This window comes from Telopea speciosissima, chromosome 11, assembly GCF_018873765.1.
Source record: "Telopea speciosissima isolate NSW1024214 ecotype Mountain lineage chromosome 11, Tspe_v1, whole genome shotgun sequence".
Classification (NCBI taxonomy): Eukaryota; Viridiplantae; Streptophyta; class Magnoliopsida; order Proteales; family Proteaceae; genus Telopea; species Telopea speciosissima.
In genome coordinates this window covers 10,550,752-10,569,058 of record NC_057926.1, presented here as the reverse complement: position 1 = coordinate 10,569,058, position 18,307 = coordinate 10,550,752, and the positions used below count along the sequence as shown (strand labels likewise).

The 18,307-nt window shown below is 41.1% G+C and overlaps 1 protein-coding gene across 1 annotated transcript in view; it reads right to left on the bottom strand.

Annotated features, from left to right (window-relative positions):
* LOC122646713 (nucleoid-associated protein At4g30620, chloroplastic-like) overlaps positions 1–16,622 on the bottom strand; it is a 32,280-nt gene extending 15,658 nt beyond the window's left edge. Inside the window, exons 1-2 of the mRNA XM_043840312.1 lie at positions 16,452–16,622; positions 10,013–10,166 (exon numbers count right to left, since the gene is read on the bottom strand). Coding sequence (XP_043696247.1) covers positions 10,013–10,166; positions 16,452–16,542 — 245 coding nt within the window. The 5' untranslated portion in view covers positions 16,543–16,622. The remainder of the gene's footprint in view (positions 1–10,012; positions 10,167–16,451) is intronic.
* Positions 16,623–18,307: the final 1,685 nt, after the last annotated feature.

Genomic DNA, 18,307 nt, shown 5'->3' with positions numbered 1-18,307 from the left:
ACATCAATAACCCTCTATAGCCGACCATGATAGCTATAGAGAAATAAAAGGAGAAAAATACCAAAAATACCCTTACAATATCGGGTAACACATTTCAACACTGCCCCTCAAGTTGGGGCATAGATATCACACATGCCCAACTTGACTAGACTAGGATAAAACTTCCCACTGAACCCTTTGGTGAAGACATCAGCCAGTTGATCTCCAGACTTCACAAAAGGGATATAAATCTGCCCACTCTCTAACTTCTCCTTGATAAAGTATCAATCTCCATATGTTTGGTATGGTCATGCTGCACTGGATTGTGGGCAATGCTAATTGCTGCTTTGTTGTCACAGTACAACATCATTGGACGATGAACAGAACCACGAATATCTAGGAGTAACCTCTGAAGCCATAATAACTCACATATGCCCTGGGCCATAGCACGGAATTCAGCTTCAGCACTAGATCTTGCCACAACATTTTGTTTTTTACTCCGCCATGTGACCAGATTTCCTCCAACAAAAGTACAATAGCCGGAGGTAGATTTCCTGTTAGGGTTACCACCCCAGTCAGCATCTGTGTAAGCCTCAATGCGAAGATGGTCATAAGGAGACAAAAGGATCCCTTTTCCTGGAGCTGACTTCAAGTAATGGAGAATACGAAGAATAGCAGCCATGTGAGTGAAATAAGGATCATGCATAAACTGGCTTACTAGACTTACAGCAATGGAAATATCTGGTTTGGTGTGGGAGAGATAAATCAGTTTTCCCACCAATCGTTGATATCTGCCCTTATCAACAGGTTCACCATCCTTCTCTTGCAGACGAGTAGTAGCTTCCAAGGGAGTGTCACAAGGGTGACAACCAAGCAAACCAGTCTCTGATAGTAAATCTAGAACATACTTTCTTTGGGAGAGAAAGATGCCTTTTAGAGAACGGGCAACTTCAATCCCAAGAAAATATCTTAGTTGTTCTAGATCTTTTATGTCAAATTCCCGTCCCAAGAAAGTCTTCAGGTGAGAAACTTCTTCTGCATCATTACCAGTCACAACTATGTCATCAACATAAACTATAAGAAGAGTGACCTTTTCTCCCTTTCGCTTGATGAACAGAGTGTGATCAGCATTACTCTGTTTGTATCCACCGGAGACCATGGCTTTATGAAACCTACCAAACCATGCCCGTGGAGATTGCTTCAACCCATATAGTGCCCTTTTGAGCCTTCAGACTTTCCCATGGGTCTTGTTAGAGGAAAAACCCGAAGGAACTTCCATATAAACCTCCTCTTCCAACTCCCCATGAAGGAATGCATTTTTGACATCCAACTATTGTAGGTCCCATCCAAGGTTGACAGCACAAGACAATAAGTCCCGGACAGTGTTCAACTTTGCAATAGGGGCAAATGTCTCCTGGTAGTCGATCCCATAAGTCTGAGTGAAGCCTTTGGCCACAAGCCTGGCTTTATATCTATCCACTGTTCCATCTGGCTTCTGCTTAACAATAAATACCAATTTGCACCCAACTAGTCTCTTATCCGAAGGAAGAACAACTAGCTCCCATGTCTCATTTTTAAGTAAGGCCTTCATTTCTTCCATCATGGCTGCTTTCCACTTTGGATCTGTAATCGCCTCCTGCCATTTCTGAGGAATAGAAACAGAGGAAAGAGAAGAAACAAATGCACGATAAGAAGAAGATAAAGCATCATAGGAAACAACATTAGAGATGGGATGTTGGGTGCATGACCTAATGCCTTTACGAACAGCGATAGGTAAGTCAAGGGAAGGATCCTTACCAGATGATGTGGCAGGGTCTGAAACTGGATCAAGTGTAGACGATTATAGAGGTGGTATGGTGGTGGTGGTAGTCTCAACTTGTCCTGTGCGCTCCCGCGTATATACTTTATCAACAGTGATTTGACTGACTGGTCTACATTCCCCCTGAATAGGAGCCACTGTAGCAGCTGAAGTTACAAAGGGCTCCCCCTGAATAGGAACAGGAAGAATAGCAGACACATCTTCAAAACCTTGATCCTGCTCCCCCTGAAGAAGTGTCTGAGAATAATATGACAAGGACTCATGGAAGACAATATCCATGCAGACAAAAGTACGTCGAGTAGGTGGATGATAACACTTGTATCCTTTCTGGGTCGCAGAATAGCCCAGAAAAATACACCGAATGCTTCGTGGATCAAATTTCCCATGAGGATGATGATTGCGGACATAGCAGACACAACCAAAAACTTTGGGGGGAACCACAAAGGAGGAGGAACCCTAGAGGAGATCAACGGGGGAAAGACCATCAAGGACACGGGTAGGCACACGGTTGATGAGATAAGCAACGGTAAGAATGGCATCACTCCAGTAGTGAGAAGGAACTTGCCGTGCAAACATAATGGCCCGGACCACCTCAAGGAGATGTCGATTTTTCCTTTCAGCAACCCCATTCTGGGCAGGTGTGTCAACACAACTAGTCTGATGGACAATACCATGGGCAGCCAAATAAAGTTGGAACTGACCCTCCATGTATTCTCTGCCATTATCACTGCATAAAATGCGCAAGGTGGCATTGAATTGGGTCTGAACCATACGATGAAATAACTGAAAACAGCGGAAGACCTCATTTTCATAGCTCATCATGAATACCCAAGTGGCACGAGTATAACAATTAATAAAGAAGACAAACCATCTATGACCAGAAATGGAAGTACAACGGGCAGGGCCCCACACATCAGAATGAACCAAAGCAAAAGGAGACTCACTTCTTTTATTTAATGAAGAATAAGTGGAACGAGTCTGTTTGGCCAAAACACAAGCCTCACATAAAAACTCATTTCTATTACAATGCTTCATCAAGTGTGGAAACAAAAGAGCTAAAGTACTAAGGGATGGGGGTCGTCAGCCTGTCAAGTCCCCCCCAGCTACACCTTCTGCTAGTACTCATGACGTATCTGAGAGGTCTAAGAAATCTGGTCTTCCAAGGACTTGCCATCATTGTGGCAAATTTGGCCACATTCATTGGAAGCTCCATGGCAAACCCCCACAGTCCAAGATTGCTAACACTGCCAGTACTGATCCTGCAGCCCCACTTGTATTGGTTGAGGACTACCGTGTGACTTTGACTATGATAGAGGAGAAATATGCTCGCTACAGCCAGAACAAGGCTGCTCAAGGCATTTCTTCCACTACTACTTTTATCCAGAAAGGTAATGCCACTATGTGTCTCTCCACTTCTAGACCCTGGATTATTGATTCTGGGGCATCGAATCATATGTCCGGCATCTCAAGTATCTTTTCCTCTTTACAACCTTCTCATTCGAGTGTTCCTTTAGTTGATGGTTCCTGTGCGACTGTTTGAGGCACTGGTAGCCCACCTCTTCCATGTCCCTATCTTCTGTCTTGTATTTACCTAAATTTCCTTTCAATCTCTTGTCTGTTAGTAACTTATTAATGCCTACAACTGTTCTGTAACATTTTTTTCCTGATTTTTGTGTCTTTCAGGATTTGCGAACGAAGAGGACGATTGGTAGAGGCAGGGTATTTGGGGGACTGTATCTTCTTGAGACCTCATCTTCAGTTACTTGTTCCAGCACAGCTTCCCCTCATCAACTTCATTGTCGGCTTGGTAATCTGTCCTTACAGAGTTTGCAAAAATTGTTTCCTAGTTTGCGTTCCCTTTCAATTTTAGATTGTGAGTCATGTCAGTTTGGGAAACTCCACCGTGTGAGTTATCCCCCTCGTGTCAACAAACGGGCCTTACATCCCTTCTCTTTGGTTCACTCAGATGTATGGGGTCCTTGTCGTGTGTCTTCCAAGTTGGGTTTTACATATTTTGTTACTTTTGTTAATGACTACTCTCGTGTGACTTGGTTGTACTTAATGAAAAGTCGTTCTGAATTGTTCTCTATTTTCTCTTCATATATTGCTGAAATTAAGAATCAATTTGGATCTTATATTAAGGTGTGCATGTGAGTATTTTTCTACCCCTTTTTCTGATTTTATGACTGCTCGTGAGATCATTCATCAGTCTTCCTGTTCTGGTACACCCCAACAAAATGGTGTGGCGAAACAGAAGAACTGTTAGTTGATGGAAGTAACTCGGTCCCTTCTCTTTGAAATGAAAGTGGACAAGTCCTTCTGAGCTGATGCAGTGTTAATTGTTTGTTATCTTATCAATCGAATGCCCTCTTCTATCCTAGGTGGGGGCATTCCTCATGCTTGGCTTTTCCCTTCTGACTCTTTGTTTCCCTTGCCCCCACGGGTCTTTGGGTGTGTTTGCTTTATTCGGGACCATACTCCTGGTTTGTCAAAGTTAGATTCTAAGGCTATTAAATGCATTTTTGTGGGATATTCTTGTGTTCAGAAGGGGTATCGCTGTTATTCTCCTGCACTTCGCAAGTATTTTACTACTGCTGATGTTTCTTTCTTTGAGTCTCGCACTTATGAGCATGAGCCTATTAAGGATCCTTCCTTAGATGAGGATCTTCCTCTTTGTGCTATTCAGCCTCCTATGCAGCCTCGTGTTCGACCTCCCATCATTCATGTTTATCACCATGAACCTCGTCCAAGAGAAGAAGTTGCTGCCCCCATAGATGCTCCGCCTACTGCCATGTCTTTGTCGTCTGTGGATCCCACCCCTGATCCTCCCTTTTCTGATTTGGATCAGCCCATTGATCATCGGAAAGGTACCCGTTAGTGTGTTAAACACCCCATTTCTTTTCATGTTTCTTATTCTAGCTTATCTTCTCGCTTTCAATCTTGGTTTTCTACTATTGCATCTCATCCTATTCCTAAGAGCATTGGCGCATTGCAGAGGCATTATCTATTAATGGTTGGAGGACCGCTATGGAAGAAGAATTACAGGCTTTGGAGCATAACTACACTTGGGATCTTGTTCCACTACCACCTGGGAAGTCTGCTATTGGTTGTCGTTGGGTTTATGTGGTCAAGGATAATGCTGATGGCTCTCTTGCTCGCCTGAAAGCTCGATTGGTGGCTATAGGTTATGCCCAAGTATATGGTGTTGATTACTTGGATACCTTTTCTCCGGTTGCCAAACTCTCTTCTGTTGGTGTCTTGATCTCTCTTACCGCCTTTCATCGATGGCCTATACATCAGCTTGATGCCAAAAAAGCTTTCCTCCATGGAGATCTTCATGAGGAGGTGTATATGGAGCAACCTCCGGGGTTTGTTGCTCAGGGGAAGTCTGGGCTGGTTTGTAGATTGAAGAAATATTTGTATGGATTGAAATAGTCACCGAGGGCTTGGTTTGGCCGATTTACATAAATGGTTTTTGAGTTTGGCCTGTCACGATGCAATAGTGACTATTCTCTTTTCTATCGTCAGACAAATGCTGGAAGGATCTTTCTGATTGTATATGTTGATGATATTGTGAATTTGTGATTACTGGTGATGACTCTACAGGCATTGATAGTTTGAAAACTCATCTACAACAGAGGTTTCAAACTAAGGATTTGGGAAAGTTGAATTATTTCTTAGGGGTCGAAGTGGCTCTATCCAGGAAGGGTATATCTCTCTGTAGAAAACCTTAGACCTGTAACCAGTAACTTGAGAGAGAAGAGAAGAGGGAAAAGAGAGAAAAGAGAGAATGAGAGAATAATAACTTGTAGGATTCATTGATAGGTAAGCCGGGGAAAATACAAAGAGACTAAACTAGGCGATGTGGGACTAAAACCCACATAGCCCACTTACACTTAATAACATAAGAAGAATAAAACTACCCCAAAAAGACCAGAATACCCCCACGGTATTCTGGAGTACATATTCCAATACTCCCCCTCAACCTGGATTATACAAATAAGTAAAGAAAGAAGATCCAGCTTGAACTAAAGAAAAAAAAACTCCATAATAATGCTAACACTCTCCCTCAAGTTGGCGCATACAAGGTACTAATGCCCAATTTGAACAAAATGGGAAGAAACTAAGTTGTAGCAGAATCCAGCTTGACAGATGAATGCAGCTCCCAAATAAACCTACAAGATCTTGAAATAATTGATCTTCAAAACCTGGACAGATATGATCAGCAAACCGGGACTGGATCACTGGAATGGCTTCCAAAAAAGGCAGCTTTCAACGATCTTCAATAGCTATCCAATGATAAACCTCAGATTGTCATAGTGACATAAAATCTTGAAGTTAAATAACTAGGGCAGCAAACAACGGAAACAAACTGAATCAGGCAGCAGAAAAAAACTGTATCAACCCAACTGAAAGTCCTCAAATAGGCAACAACCAAATATTTTCAATACTCTTCAATACTTCAATCTCCCCCTTACGGCAAACTCAACCCAATAACAAAGTAGATATCCGTTGGCAATGATGAAAACTCTGATCTTCTATGTTTTGCATCAAGTGTTCCTGCAGGTTCTGCTTCTACAATGTTTGTAGGTGTACTGTACATAATCTCCCCCTCACGTGTAGTAATACACGTGGACAAATAATGGAGATGATGTAAGGTTTAATGGCAAAAACGTAACTTTCCAGAATTTTCCAAAGGTGTTATGGGTAAATACCAAAGGTATGAGATATGAAGGGAATTAGAATTATTGAAAGGGAACGGTGTTGGAAAAAAGGATGGCATGGCTGTAATTTGGTGGAAATCCACTTTTAAATACAATCCAAGCCAAAGGGCAAACTGGTAATAAACCAGAATTTTCAAGGGTCAATTGGGTAGTCAAATAGGGGAATGTATGAAAAAGTAATGGCAGTTCCGTAAATAACCAGAATTTTGCAGGGGGTCATTTGGTAGATAAAGAGGCAATGGGACATGATGGGAATTAAAATTATTGTAAGGGGACAAACTAGAAAGGGCTGTAAAATATAGGCTAAGGGGAATAAAAAGAGAAAGGAGGGGTAATATAGTAAATAAACAAGAGCTGTCCTTCTTAGCAAATAAGAATAATAGTCTTCTTCAACCTTCGATAGTTTGCTGGAACAAGGAGAGCGGTAGAGCCAAGTCTGCTTTCGGCCATGAGAACTCAGCAATAGGAGTTTCGATGAGAGCTGTTACTTTGGGAAGAGATCGAAAACTTGAATACCTTCAGGAAAGAGATTGAACTCCAGCGACATACGAGATAAACAAGAGATTGCCAAACAGAGGCAAAGAAACCCATCGAAACCAGCAATGTTTGCAATAGAAACAAAATCCACGCAACTCCAAATAGAAGGTCAAAGATTAAACAAAAATCCTGCAACTCCAATTTGGCGGTAGGACTCAGAACCAGATATGATTTCCAACTGGTTTCTCACAACTAAAGAGGATTACATTTCAAAAGGGGAAGCAGCGGTAGATAATTATTCAGTTGAAGGATGGTGGAAGAACAGCTTCAATCAAACCAGCAGCAACCAATCACACCAGTACGTTGATAACAACAAACCAACCAGTAAGCCAATAGCATCAAACTAGCAACAAATAACAAATCAGGATCTGAAAAATCAACTTCAAACAATAGCCCCAACTAGCAGTCGACAACAGCAAATCAGAAACAGAAAACATAAATTCAGATTGGGTTTTCCTGAGGGTTTTAAATCGTTGCCAGCAACCAGCAAAGAGAGTGGAAACCTAAACTGGGATGCACACCATCAAACGGGAGCACTCTCACCAGATATAAGAGCAGCAGCAGTAGGGGATGCGCACCATCAAAACGCTGTTGTGATAAATCTTCATCGAAACCCTAGTTCTCCTTCTTTTATGAACTAGGGTTTCTCCATAAATCGGAGAAATTTTGAACAACTCTCAAATCGGCAATCTTGGAGAGAATCAATTACTGGTTGCTTAGCTCTCATACCATGTAGAAAACCTAAGACCTGTAACCAGTAACTTGAGAGAGAAGAGAAGAGAGAAAAGAGAGAACGAGAGAATAATAACTTGTAGTATTCATTGATAGGTAAGCCCCTCTATTTATAATAGAGGGGAAAATACAAAGAGACTAAACTAGGCAATGTGGGACTAAAACCCACATAGCCCACTTACACTTAATAACATACGAAGAATAAAACTACCCCAAGGAGTACATATTCCAACACTCTCTCACGGCGAAAGTATCCTTTTGACTTGCTTACGGAGACTGGGATGCTAGGGTGCAAGTCCCTTGATAGCCCAATGGATCCCAATATCAAACTTGTTGCAGATGAGGGAGATACCCTTAATGATCCAGAGAGATACAGAAGGTTGGTTGGAAAGCTGAATTACTTGACATTCACTCGACCTGATATTTCATTTCCAGTCAATGTTGTAAGTCCATTCATGTCATCTCCTAGGACACCTCATTGGGATGTTGTCATTTAGATTTTAAGGTATCTCAAGAAAGCTCCTGGACGAGGATTAGTGTACACTGATCATGTCCATACACGAGTTGAGGGATTTTCTGATGTAGATTGGGCTAGATCACCGATTGATCGGAGATCAACTACAGGCTACTGTGTATTTGTTGGAGGAATCTTGTCTCATGGAAGAGCAAGAAACAGAGTGTGGTGGCTAGATCAAGTGCAGAGTCAGAATATCGAGCCATGGCACATGCCACTTGTGAGTTGGTTTGGTTGAAGATGTTGTTGACTGAGCTAGGATTTGAGAGTTCTACACCAATGCAATTATGGTGTGACAACCAGGCAGCCATACATATTGCCTCAAACCCTGTCTTCCATGAGAGAACTAAACACATTGAGGTGAACTATCACTTTGTGAGAGAAAAGCTTCAACAGGGAGTAATCTCTCCAAAGTATGTCAAGACTGGAGAGCAACTTGCAGATATCTTTACTAAGTCATTAGGAAGTAGGAGGGTTGACTATATCTGTAACAAAATGGGCATGATTGATATATATGCCCTAGCTTGAGGGAGAGTGTTAGAAGGGTAGAGAAGGGAACTTATCCTTCTTGGGATTAGCATCAGGAAATCTGGTGCTAATACCGAGAAGGGATCCCTCTCTTCTCCTTTTTACTTTTTTGATTTCCCCTTTTGCCCCTGTACAGCTTATTTCTCTATATGAATTACTTTTTCAGGGCTCTCTCAATAACGAGTGTCTTGCTTGCTCTCTACTCTTCTCTTCTTCTTCCTCTTCTTCTATTAACAGTGGCCATGAATGTGCATGGCCGTACATGAAATTTTTGGCCTATTAAGATTTATAGAATTTTTAGATCGAGAACCCTAGCATTTAAAAGTTGAAAATTGCACCTACCACCGAAAATCCAATATATTTTCTTGAAGTAGGGGGGTGATTTTTTAAATATTTTTATTGGATTAAATAGGAGGCATTTGCTTATTTATTTATATAGGTATTTAGGTCGAAACATGCGAAATTACTAAAATATGGCTGAAACATGGTCGAAACTTGCAAAACCTAGTCGAAAGCAGGTACAAAATGGTATCGCACTTAGGGTTTCGTCTAGCATTCTTGCGAACCCGAGATTTAAAACCATGTCCTTGAGGACTTCCAACACCCCAACCCTAGAGTTTTCATGATTGAGCTTTTACTGGATAGGTTCTCCATCAGTTGATTTTAGACTCTTTAGCTCTTACTGTGGTAAAATTGAAGGATTGCTCATAAATAACGCATCAAATTATAGCTAAATTTAATATCTTCATTTTTTTTTTCTCTTTTTACTTCTTTCTGCCTAAATTAATATGGGACTAGTCATCAAAAAGAATATCCCCCCCCCCCCTTGTCCTTTGAATATTGTGATGCCCAAAAAATTTCCTCAAAGATTAATTGTGGTTGGAAAACTACTCATGCAAAATACCACAGTATAGGTAAAATTGGATTCAAAACTTTCTCCAAAATATTTTAAAGCGGAAAGCATAGTTGTCAAGGCTTCGCTAGGCATCCAGGCGCCTCAGTCTTGATTTTTTTCCTCCTCCAACCTAGGATCGCCTAGACACCGTGACAACTATGGCGGAAAGTGGTTTAATTTACATGAAAATGTTTGAAATGCCATACTTAGTAACATTAGAAGATGAATGCAGCCAGGAACTAAATGAATATATCAACTGGAACAGCAGTGTAGCTAAATTTACCTTTGATTGGCCACCATCACTCTTCTCATTATTATCCTTCCTTCCGCCAAATAAACTGTAAACTTGAAAAGATTTTGAGTTACGAGATCTTCTACTTCCAGGCAAGGATAAAGCTGGTATACCAATTGGACCAGTGTTTGAGTTTATTTTATTGCCTGAAAAGCAGAAGCAGCCACAAGAAATTGAGTCGCTATTGTCTCTATTAGATATCATATATAGAACCTAAAAGCATGCATCCTTGGACAAAGCAAAAATGAACCATTAAAATTAGAACAGGTATAAAAATTGAAATGCAGTGAAAATTTCTGTTCTTTCACCATCGAATTGGTATAAATAATCAAAAGTATGGGTATACACATTCATAGAGATCTTCCAGCTCTAGGAGAACATTGCCTCAATGGAATCATTTGAACCATGTAACTAAATCTCGGTCGAAACTGACCGAAATATCTGAGTTGTCTCAGTTTCGGGCCTGGCCGAAACAAAACCCAGGGTCAATACCCATGGTAAAAACCCAAGTTTCGACCCTGGATTTCAACTTAGGGAGGCCTAGGGTCGAAACCAAGCGTCAAAAAGAGATCCATCACGTCTTGGTTTTGTGCCTGATGGAAACCGGCCTCTAAACTGAGATTTAGAACCTTGATTTGAACTATAAGAGGGGGAGGGATAAACTGCAAAAGCACAATAATGCAGAAACCTAGATAGCATCAACAAGGTTTGCAAATACATATTCCCCTTGCCAAATGTTTGCTCCAATGGATGTAAAGTAGATTGTCTAAAGCATTAGATAGCATCAACAAGGTCATTGTTTGGTGCATGCTTCTATATGGGTGTTTCTCATCAACGTTTTACGAAGCATGGAGCATGTCTTCAGTCATAAATTGAGTAATAGTCTTTAGAAAACATGAAGAAACAAGACTAGCCTGATTGAATGTCATTTTATCTTTTTCACATTCATGCAGAGAACTCAAAGTGGCTTTCACACATCAAAAGAAGGGGAGGGTGGACGGTAAACAGAATTTCAGTTACTCGATCAAGGAAACCTCAGACGGGCATTAAAGGCAGGCATGCGGAAGATGCAAAAGAGAAGGAAGCAGTCTCTCCCTCTCACATTGGTTTTTTTTTTTTACCTTTCTCTCCCTTAGACCAACGGATAACCATCAGGTAATGATAGCTCCCAATTGAGTGCCGAAGATCATGTAGTATTGGCCCTCAGTCAGTGCGTCTAATAGAGACACATCAATCTGAGGATTCAGCATTAAAAGAACGAATACCAAAAAGGGCAGCAGGGGAAGCAGATAACAAACAATAATAATCTCCTTAAGAGGCAATTAGAGCTAACCTTTTCCAGAAAGAACTGATCATCATACAAGTTAAGGGTTGCCCCCATTAGGGATTCCTATTGAACTGGACTGAACAAGAAACTGACCAATTAATGAGTTATAGATAAATCAAGATTGATTTAATGAACTAAAAATACCACAGGACAGAATCACAGTATCCAAGGGAAACATAAGGGCAAAATAGAGAAGAGTCAATAACTCAATAACCAGCCAGATGGTGGGGCTTAAAAACTAGTCAAATGCTGGTCTATTCCTGCTGTAGTAGTGACTATTGTCCAAAATTCAAGCAAATTCAATGGTTAGATGGAGAGTAACAAGAGTAGACAGAAAACAGAACAAAGATGAACACCAACATAGCAAGTACGAGAAACATGAATAACTTCAGATCAGCAATATCAATGGACTCCAAACTTTGGTCGATGGACAGTGTACAAGGAGGGAACATACTCACAAAATTTGAGCCCAAACAGAGGGCTGAAGGTGCTGTTACAGAAGCACCAATTGGAAGAAAAAATAGAAAGAGAAAGCAGAACCATAGCTAACAACAGCTGCCTAGCGCAGTTGGTGAGCTGTGGTGCGCTTCATGCCCATGCCCACCAGGAAGTCATGAGTTCAAGTCTCCTGGCTGTTAGGGCCAAATCAGCAGCAGGTTTGGAACACCGCCGGTGACTTTCTCAGGGCTCCGCACGAGAAGAAAGAAGCTCCGGGTCTACTTTAGAAGAAGCGAAGGTCCCACCGAAGCGGCCAGCTGCAATCAAACTACTGCGCATTAGCGCCCATGCAACCAAGCAACTATGAGCTAGCTGATCGTAGACCACTCTCTCCCGGTGGTCGAGCTGATCATAGAGCAGCACCGGCAGTACCTTGCGGCACCCTCGCGGCCGGGCCGGCTTGGAAGCAAGCTAAGCTACCTAAAGATTCTGGCGTCCCAACATTCGTTCCAATCCGATCAAGTATCGTTCCCCCCTTACGCACTTTCCCCCTCCCCAGTCCCCCCCCCCCCTCCCCTTAAAAAAAATACAAAAAAAGCAGAACCGTAGCCTGCTGTACCTGAGTATATCCAACAGCAAAAGTTGAACCAGTATAAAAGACTTCCTTAGCAATAATATGAGAGAGCTGGTGCACACCTTCAATCTTCCAACGGCAGTCCTAATAGCAGCAAAAGATCTCCCACAAAAGCAAGGAATTTGCAGGAGAAAATGGAGGAATAAAGGAAGAAGAAAGGAAAAGGGGGGGTATGACTTGGATTCACCATCAAAGCTTATGTGAGTTTCACCACTACCCAACCTAGAATTCACCGTCCAGGGTTGCTGTTGGTTCACCACAGTAGCATGCATCCATAGAGAACAAAGAAATCCCATTAGCCAAAATCATGGGGATGGTTCCCCTACTCTTGTATCTATAAAATTAAAAACTTGTGGCACAAGAAAAGGTAAGGCTTAGCTACTAAGTAGCTTACAACTTAACAAAATAGTAAATTCTTAGAAGATCTAGTTGTTGTAATCAAAAAGGAAAGAAATAACATCAAAATAGAAACTCCTATGTTGCTAATGGGAAAATTATCTCCTCCAGTTTCCTGCCTGGCCCAGTTCCCCAGTTCCTCTAATAGGAGGTGGTGGACCCCATCTGGCAGAATGGTTGGGTAGGGATAGGGTGGTCATTCCAGCCCCCTCCCGCCTCCCCTTGTTAGAGGAACTGGGGAACTGGAGGAGATAAAGATCCATTGCTAATGACCCAGCAACTAAAGCGATAACAAGAATAGAAACTATAACTTAATAACCATATTACTGAACGTCTTCTGCGAGTGAAGAAGTTTTAAGGCCACGTGGTTAGTGAATAAGACAAATTCCTTGCCGACTAGATAATGGAGTCAATGCTTGAGTACCTGCACAACAGCATATAGCCCTAGACCATATGTGGAGTGCCTTGTATGCCAACATGGGATGCATCAGTGACCACCTCGAACATTCTGTCAAAGTCGGGTAGCTGTCGACAGGGGCCTTCGTCATCTTCTTCTTGATACATTCAAAGGCCCTAGTGGTTGTAGTCATCCACCCAAATTTACCCTTGTTGGTTTTCATACACTTTGCAATAGGAGCCATAATAATGTTGAAATCTCATATGAGCCTACAGAAGAATGATGCCAAACCATGGAAGCTTCTAGCTTCAATGAGAGTTTTAGGTGTTGGACACACTAAAATGTTTTTGATCTTTTCTAGATCTACCTCAACGTCACTTGATGATCTAATGAATCCAAGGAATATAGCCTTGGGCAACATAAAGTAACACTTATTCAAGTTGATATAAAGTTTCTCTACCCAAAGTACGCGTATCACGTGTCTCAAGTGGCCTAGATGATCCTTCTTCCTCTTGCTGAATATCAAAATGTCGTCAAAGTAAACAACTAAAAATTACCAATGAAAGGACACAATACCAGAGTCATCACACGCATGAATGTGTTGGGTGTATTGGTGAAACCAAAAGGCACAGCTTTCCATTCATACAGACCATCTTTGGTTTTGAAGGCAGTTTTCCACTCACCACCTAGGTGGATGTGTATCTGATGATGTCCATGCTTGAGAACTATTTTGAAAAAGATTTTTGCATTGGACAATATGTCTAGCATATCATCAAGTCTGGGGACAGGGAACTGGTGTTGACGGTGATCTTATTTATAATTCTGCTGTTTACACACGTCCTTCTTTGGTGTGAGGAGGATTGGTACTACACATGGACTCATACTCTCCTGTACAAAACCATTTTTCAGTAGGTCATCCACTTTCCACTTCAATTTTGTATGCTCCATAGGGCTCATCTGGCTGTTAGATTTTGAAGTTTACAGATCCGGGTACCAAAGTGATGGCCTACTGAATGTCGTGCATCGGGTAGCTCCTCGGGCACTAATTCAGAGAAGTATGATTACAGGTCTTGAATAGACTTAGGAAATTTAACCTCTTGTGGAGGGGGTCACTTCCCTAGTGACGAGTGACAAGTGCCAAAATCAGTCATGTGTCCTGACTAGTCCTCACGAACTCCTTATGAGGGAGTACCAATACTTTTTCACCTTTGAAGCGGTCTATTTTGCTTGGTCCTGAGAGTTTGTCGCTTGGCTTGCTCAGCTGGTATATTAAGGGGATCAATTATGATAAGCTTGCCATTGAATTTGAAAGTGCATTGGTTCTTCTTGCCAACTACCAACACATTCTCCAGGCAAGGCAGCAACATGGTGCCAAATATGTCAAGAACGTACTAGACCGATGGCCACATTCGAGGATAGATTATGGGCCTTAAAGATGGGTATATCAATGGCCTTGTAACGAGCTTAAGTTATAACCATAATATGGGCTTAAGTAGGGCCTGAACACAACATAAATTGATGGGCAGAAAAGGAGCTTGGCTGGGCTGGTTCTAAGTTATAGCTTAAACCAATGGGGCTAATTAGGGGCCTGTTTGGGCTGGCCTTTCTTCCTCCTACGTTGGTACTGTTGGAGCTCTACATCATCAATTCAACCCAACTTTTTTATCAGGTTGGGTTTAGAATTTCAACATGGGTGCGATTTTTCATTTCACGGGGGCCGGGCTGGCAATTTTGCCCTTCATGTGTCTGGGCACAGGCTGCATGCAGCCTGCCAACCTTATTTTTCCCATGTATTCTCTCCTTTTCTTTTTGCCCTTTTGAAAACTGGATCAATTCTCTTCTTCAGTTCTTCTATATATTAATAGATGCCTGAGCCAAAACCCCTTGTGTTTTTCTTTTCCCTTTTTTTTGGATGGATAGGCCTCAAGGAGACTTGAACTCATGACCTCTTAATTGTGAGGTGTTGACCTTGCCAACTTAGTTGCTCTGTTGGGGTTAAACCCCTTGTTCCTTTCTCTTCATTCCCCTTCTTATAAATCCTAAGTCTCTATTTTGTTAGAACCCCATTAAAACTACAAACAAGGCTTTCTTAGGCCTTAAATAATTGAACAACTTTTCCTTAATTTTCAAGGGAAGGTGTCTCAAACATTGAAAACCACAAGGGCTGAGCAACCCCACCCCCCCCCCACCCCCCCAAAAAAAAAGTTCTATACAAAAAATCACACACAAATTGAAGCTAAATAGCTTATTCATGGTTTTGAGTGTCGTTATTAGATCATCTGATCAAGCGCACCCATATCAGGTCAGTAGACTTGAACCATAAGCTTCCTAAACCTGGTCAACCAATGGTTGACCCAATCTAAATTTCCAAATCATCCTAACACCCCCCCTTCCCCCCCCCCCCCAAAAAAAAAAAGATGCTATTAGAGCTCATTGAAATTCAAAGAGATCATATCCCATTAACCAAGAATTGCCCCCTCCATTCACATACTGGAAATTGGACAGCACAAGAAATCCACTTTTGAGTTCTCACTTCTCAATAAGAGTACGAGATAATGTCATACCACCTTAGCTTTAGCATTTCCGAACCTTAGCTGGTTAAGCCAGGTCCAAACCCTTTTACCAATATCATAGACCGAATTAAGGAATTAGACCATCTAAGTCTAACATATAACCTTAGTTCTTCAAAATTTCCTTTTTTGGAGTCATGAAAATCAGGGGGTCGAACTGCCTGCCAATGTATAGCACAACAAAGAGCAACAATAACCAACCACATTAAAGTTCATCAGCGTAAAAACTTCAGTTTCTATCAAGGAAAATTCATTAACCGCCTCAATAAATTGTTCAGTATATTTGATAACCGTAGAGCAGAAAAGCCTCTGCCCATTCAAGAGCATGTAAACTAAGTCTTTGGCAAGCTACTTCACTTACTGAAATCAAGCTCTAGCTACTGAACGTAGAAATGCTAGACCAACCAAGACGCTATGAATTATAAAGAAAAAGAAAGAAGACTTTCCTCGTGCGTATAATTTCATAGGAAACATCTCAACAATCGAATTTTTATCATAAACTATGTTGAAACAAACTGAATGCATAGTTTCAACTGAAACATTTTAATGTTTGCATTTTCTAACTAAATGTGAATCCGATACTCCAAAATTTGAAATCGAAAGGCTACAAAGGGGCAAAGAATAGTAAGAGGGGGTTGGAGCAAGAGAGAACAAAACAAGAGGACTTACAGAAGGAGACTGACGATAGGCTAGGGATTTTCCGGTCAATTATACTGTGCAAGTTCGGAATCTGAGCAGTTAAAGCGCTGGTGGACGCCATTAAAGAGGATCAAAAAAGATTGATAAGAGCGAGAAGAGAATGACACGAGAGAAGCAGCAGAGATTTTTTTGAGTTCTGTGGGATGGGAGTGATGGATAGCTGATATATATTCTCTGTGCCGCAGCGCAGCCTGCGCCCAGGCACATAGAGGTGGTCGCGATGAACACCCTGCCCACTGTAGAGGCTGCCCATGTGCCGGGCACAGAGAACATTCTCCCATATATATATATCTATTGATCACATGGTCTCTACACAAGCGTATGGGCCAATGGGTGAGCACACCTAGATATCTTCTCAGGGGTAGAGGCGTCATTCCATGATACTATGTGAGAGGGAATAGGAAACACCACCAAGATCTTGAGAATAGTGACGATAGTAAGAATCACCAAACTTGAATCAAATTTATCAAAATTTTGTTTGATTCTGATAGAGTTTGCCTACTAAGATGAACTCATAGATTCCTAGGTTTTAGCAAAACTAGGAGAATAGTTCTGCCATCCTTGGTAGAACACTCTTTTTGTAATTTTTTCGGCAGAATTACGACCTTTGATGAACTGTTCATCAAGAGTGAAAAGGTCTTGGAAATAAGTTTTGCGGAAATATTTGCTTTTCATGTGAGGTTGAGTTGCTGGAGAGGAGTTTGGTTTAGTGATGGATTGGGAGGAGGCTGGATGAGGCTCTTGCAACAACTTGAGAAAAAGGAACAGCCTTGCTTACTAGTTTTGATTGAATATTTGCAAGTTGGTTGAGAGGCAGAGTCTTAGAATAAGAAGACTTGGACTTGATTTGGAAAGATGAGGATGAAGACACCTTGGGATGAGCCATTTTGATGAAAAAACATGGATTTATGACCTTGTAAGAATTCGTGGGTAAGAAAGTCAGGGATAGAATTTGTATCTCCTTTTATATATTCAAATGTCAAAATCAAAACTTGATAAAAGGGCTTACCATCTGGCAAAAATCTATTTTGATGCAATATTCTGAACTCATTTTTCAAAACTTATTTAGCAGCCCTACAATGAACTCATACTAAAAATTTTGTATTTAACAAATCACCTTGAAACTTTTGAATACATAAAACAATTGACAAAACTTGCTTTGCTTTTCCTTCTGCTACAAATATTCTTCGAATTAATATTTCCAATCTTGATGATCTATGGAATTGTTCTTTTTCAAAAAATGGCAAATTCTCTACCAAATTAGCTGCAAAACAAATAACAACAGCTAATTTGACTAATCCCATGATTATCCAATGGTGGAGATTTTTTTGGAGACTCAATTTACATCCTCAATTTAAAACCTTCTTTTGGCATGTCTTAAATGCAGGACTTCCTGTCAGAAAGTCTCTTTTGAAATGGATGCCCGTCGAGCCTTCATGTGTTTTCTATGGCTCTAACAACGAATCAATTTGATAGATTTTTCTATCTTGTGATTGGACTAAGCGAATTTGGGCTTCTGGCCCGCTTGGATTAAGAACTAAACACCTTACTGCTCCTTCTCTCACCTGTCTATGTGCATCCTTCATTGGCTCGAAAGTCATGAACAAACAATTTCTATGCTGGTTTTTCTCAGTTTTTATAATTACATGTTATTATATTTGGTTTGTAAGAAATAAAATTATCATGTGTGATTTTAAGGCTGACCCATTACTGATCATCCATAGTTTGCTTAGATGGATTTCTGATATGCAATTAACTCCACCATCATCTGATTCACCTATGCTCTCACCACAAAACACACATTTTTCACTTCTTACTTCAATCTT